We start from the raw sequence: 3,591 nt of genomic DNA, 5'->3' as shown, positions 1-3,591 counted from the left end.
AAATATTTATCATCTTGATATTTTGGCATTGTCATAACTATCATATAGGGGCGGTGACCATGTGGTTAAGTGTGCTTGTGGAAGGTACCCAATTTAAGACCACACCCATCCATTCTCCATGCCATGTGGAGTTGCATCATGAAGGGCATCCAGCGTAAAGCTTGTGCCAAAATCAACATGCAGAGCCACCACGGATCTGCTGTGGTGACCCCAGGGTGAAAAAGGGGAGAGGCTGAAGGGATGATGAACATCTATCATCGCTGATTAATAACTGCTATGACTAGTATCTATGAAAAATATCTGTCATCTATGATTAATATCTATGATGAATACAAATAGCTCATCAGAAGATTTATGATTTATTTTATTAATTATAAAATACTGGGCTGGGTGCTTCAGGTCTGACCTGAGACATACATGGTCACCTATACAGTTATTAAAGATGGAAAGAGACTGGCAGAGAGATCATTTTTCTATTTTCTCATTCATGAATGCTCAAAATGTCAAATGCTTTTCACTGTTTTCACCTCACTCCTTCAGTTCCAGAAGATTATTGCCACTGTCCACATCAACTGTTTCTCTCAGTGTCATGATAATGTCCATCTGAGTATTTTTCAGTTCATGTCATTACAGGTGGTGGAGAATGTCTCCAGTCTGGTGATGAGTCCACTCACTCACCTGCGCAGAAAGAAACTCATTAAGACAGTTGTCAATGGTAGTAATAAGTCACAATATATGACTAAATAATAGTGGGCTTATGAGTATATATTAACAACTATTTCAAACAAAATTCAGAATACTATGCTTAAACGTTAATGGCAAGAACTTAATTTAATTCATTATATAAGTTTTATTATATAAGTTTATTATTATTATTATTATTATTATTATTATTTAGGGGTTACAGCCCATGATTATTATTAGTTATTGTACAGTAATTATTATGTTCTATATAAGGTTTTGGCTAACTCTTATTGTTACATAGCTTTATGTATTTTGTTATGCCTGTGTTATTTGTTTTAAAATTTGATTTTACACTATAATTTGGTGCACAACTTTTAGATTTTCTACACTAGGATGAGATTTTCAAAAAGTTTATTTCCTACATTACTGAGGCTGCAGAAATGACAAACTGTGTTTGCAGCAAAATGCAGAAATGTAAAAACAAAACGACCAAATGTGAGAAAGAACATTAAACCAAACAGATGGCGCGACCATGCGCGCGCGCGTATGCGTGTATAAGTGAGCGGGTGCCCGTGGAGTGGGCGGGGTCTGTTTACTGAGGACGAAGCGGGCGTTACGTCAAAGAGGAAATAAAACACCGCCCCGCGGCTCGCGTGCTCTCATTCCTCAGAAACAGCTGGAGACGAGCTGAACCGGCACTCAAACTACAGACCGAAGAGGTCAGTCTGACAGACCGGAAACTCACAAAAGTCCTCTGTTTGTTCAGCAGTTCGTCAAAGTGCCAAAACATCTGTGCGTAATTACGCGAACAATGAGCGCCGCAGCCACGATGGAAGTGAACGCCGAAGCCAGACGGATCCTGGCCGTGTCCATAAGCAAGCTGTACGCCGCCAGGACCCAGCGAGGCGGCCTGAGACTCCACCGGAGCCTGCTGCTCTCCCTGGTCATGAGGTCCGCGCGGGACATCTACCACTCATCCACGACCACCGGCGCGCCTCCGGCTTCAGAGGAGCCGATGGACACCAGCCCCGGCACGGCGGAGAGGGCCGAGCTGGCCGAGAGTCATCCAGAGTTAAACCCGCCTCCAGTCTCAACCGAGGAGCCGGCGGACGCGGAGGAAGTGTGTGAAAAAAACAGAGAGGACAAAGAGAACTTGAACCCGGCGAGACAGTCCAGGAAGCGCCGCGGCAAGGCGGCGGCGGCGCCGGACTTCCTTCCAAGCAAGAGGGCGAGGCTGGAGCCCGGGGAGGAGAGGTACGACACCCCGCCGGCCAGCTGCCGGTCCGGTTTCGGGGACTGTTTGACTGCTTTGTCTCTAAACCGGGTCATACCTGCCTTCTGAGCACACGGCGGACAGGAAGTGTCCTCAAACGGGACTTGGAATCGGAGTGATTTTCAACTCCGCGCTCACTAAAAAGGAGATCCGGATCCCCTTTTACGCACCGAGGACCGGACCGACAGCGGTTGTCCCGGGACTGAGGGGAGTACCGCGGTGCGCCCTGACCGATCCGAGCGATCAACAGCCCGAGGAGAGGATCCGAAGGCCGGGGAAGTTTGCGGGACAAACCGGAGTGAAACCGGTTCTGTCGCTTCCCCCCCCCGAGTGATTCAACTTCAATGAAATGAGTCAAAGTGCTGACTCAAGGTGTTTGTTCGTGAGTCACTGACGTGACTCAGACTGGCGTGAAAACACAAGTCACGTGACTCCCGGGAATTTCCGGCCATGATGCCGGGATTTGTGAAAGAGGAAGGACCTCTGAGATTCTAACGAACTGTGTTCTACAAGGTGCTTTAAAAATAAATGTCTGTGTCACTGAAATGTTCTTGTACATGTCTGACTTGTGACAAAAAAGGGATCTACCTCATGTTCCAAGCTGCATCTATAAATGTGCAATCAGAAATGTGTAATAAAACACAAGAAAGTGGAGTCTGGTGTCCTGTCTTGTATTTTTCTGACCGTAAATCTTTAAAAAAAAAAAAAAAAAATTCTGACTTAATCACACAGGTTCTTTTTTAAATGTTCTTAAAGATGTGACCGGTTTCAAACTTGTTTGTCCTGTATAAAAACAGCTCACACTCTAAAAAAATACAAAAAAAGTATTTATTTGAGGTATATCTGCCAAAGCCGTTTGCACAGAACATGGATTGAGAGTGACACAGAGGCTGTGGACATGAGATGAAATCTTAGTGACTTACGGAAACAAATAAGCACATCTGTAACACTGGTCAACAACAGTAAGTTCCTTCGGCTGCTCCCTTGTTTTCCACCCAGGGTCGTCACAGCAAACCTGAGGTGGATCTGGATGATTAACTGGCACAAGTTTTACACCGGATGCCCTTCCTGGCGCAACTCCACATTACATGGAGAAATGTGGCAGGGGTGGGGTTTGAACACGGATCCTTCCACACTGAAACCAAGTGGCCAAGTGCACTAACCACTTGGCCACCACCTGCTACTGGTCAACAATAACAAAAATATTTTTCTTGCATGGACTTTGGGAGCTGATTTAGAGTAATTTTGGAGTGCTGAATCCAAATCTGAGCTGCTGATTGTATTGAATGCTGAGCTGAAGTCGAACAGCATTCTGACGTGCGAGTCCTTGGTCTCCAGGTGAGTGAGGGCTGAGTGGAGGGCAGTGGAGATAGCATCATTGGTCGAGCGGTTGGACCAATATGCAAACTGGTAGGGGTCCAGTGTGTGTGTGTGTGTGGTGGGGGAAGATATGATGTGGTCCATGACTAGCCGCTCGAAGCACTTCATAATGATGGGAGTGAGTGCGACCGGGCAGTAGTCATTGTAGCAGGAGGGAGATGACTTCTTTGGGACCGGGATGATGGTGGTGGCTTTGAGGCACATCGGGACAACAGCTTGTCTCAGAGAGATGTTGAAGAAGTCCGTGAAGACAT

General features: G+C 46.1%; 1 protein-coding gene across 1 annotated transcript; it reads left to right on the top strand.

The window, feature by feature from the left end:
- Positions 1-1,342: 1,342 nt before the first annotated feature.
- Positions 1,343-2,611, top strand: ier2b (immediate early response 2b). The gene has a single exon (XM_034187776.1). It carries the CDS (start codon positions 1,496-1,498, stop codon positions 2,024-2,026), a length of 531 nt encoding a protein of 176 aa, XP_034043667.1. The 5' UTR covers positions 1,343-1,495; the 3' UTR covers positions 2,027-2,611.
- Positions 2,612-3,591: the final 980 nt, after the last annotated feature.

Source organism: Thalassophryne amazonica, chromosome 15 (assembly GCF_902500255.1).
Source record: "Thalassophryne amazonica chromosome 15, fThaAma1.1, whole genome shotgun sequence".
In the NCBI taxonomy this organism is placed as follows: domain Eukaryota; kingdom Metazoa; phylum Chordata; class Actinopteri; order Batrachoidiformes; family Batrachoididae; genus Thalassophryne; species Thalassophryne amazonica.
Note: the sequence above shows the minus strand (reverse complement) of the source record. Positions and strands in the feature narration are given on the sequence as shown.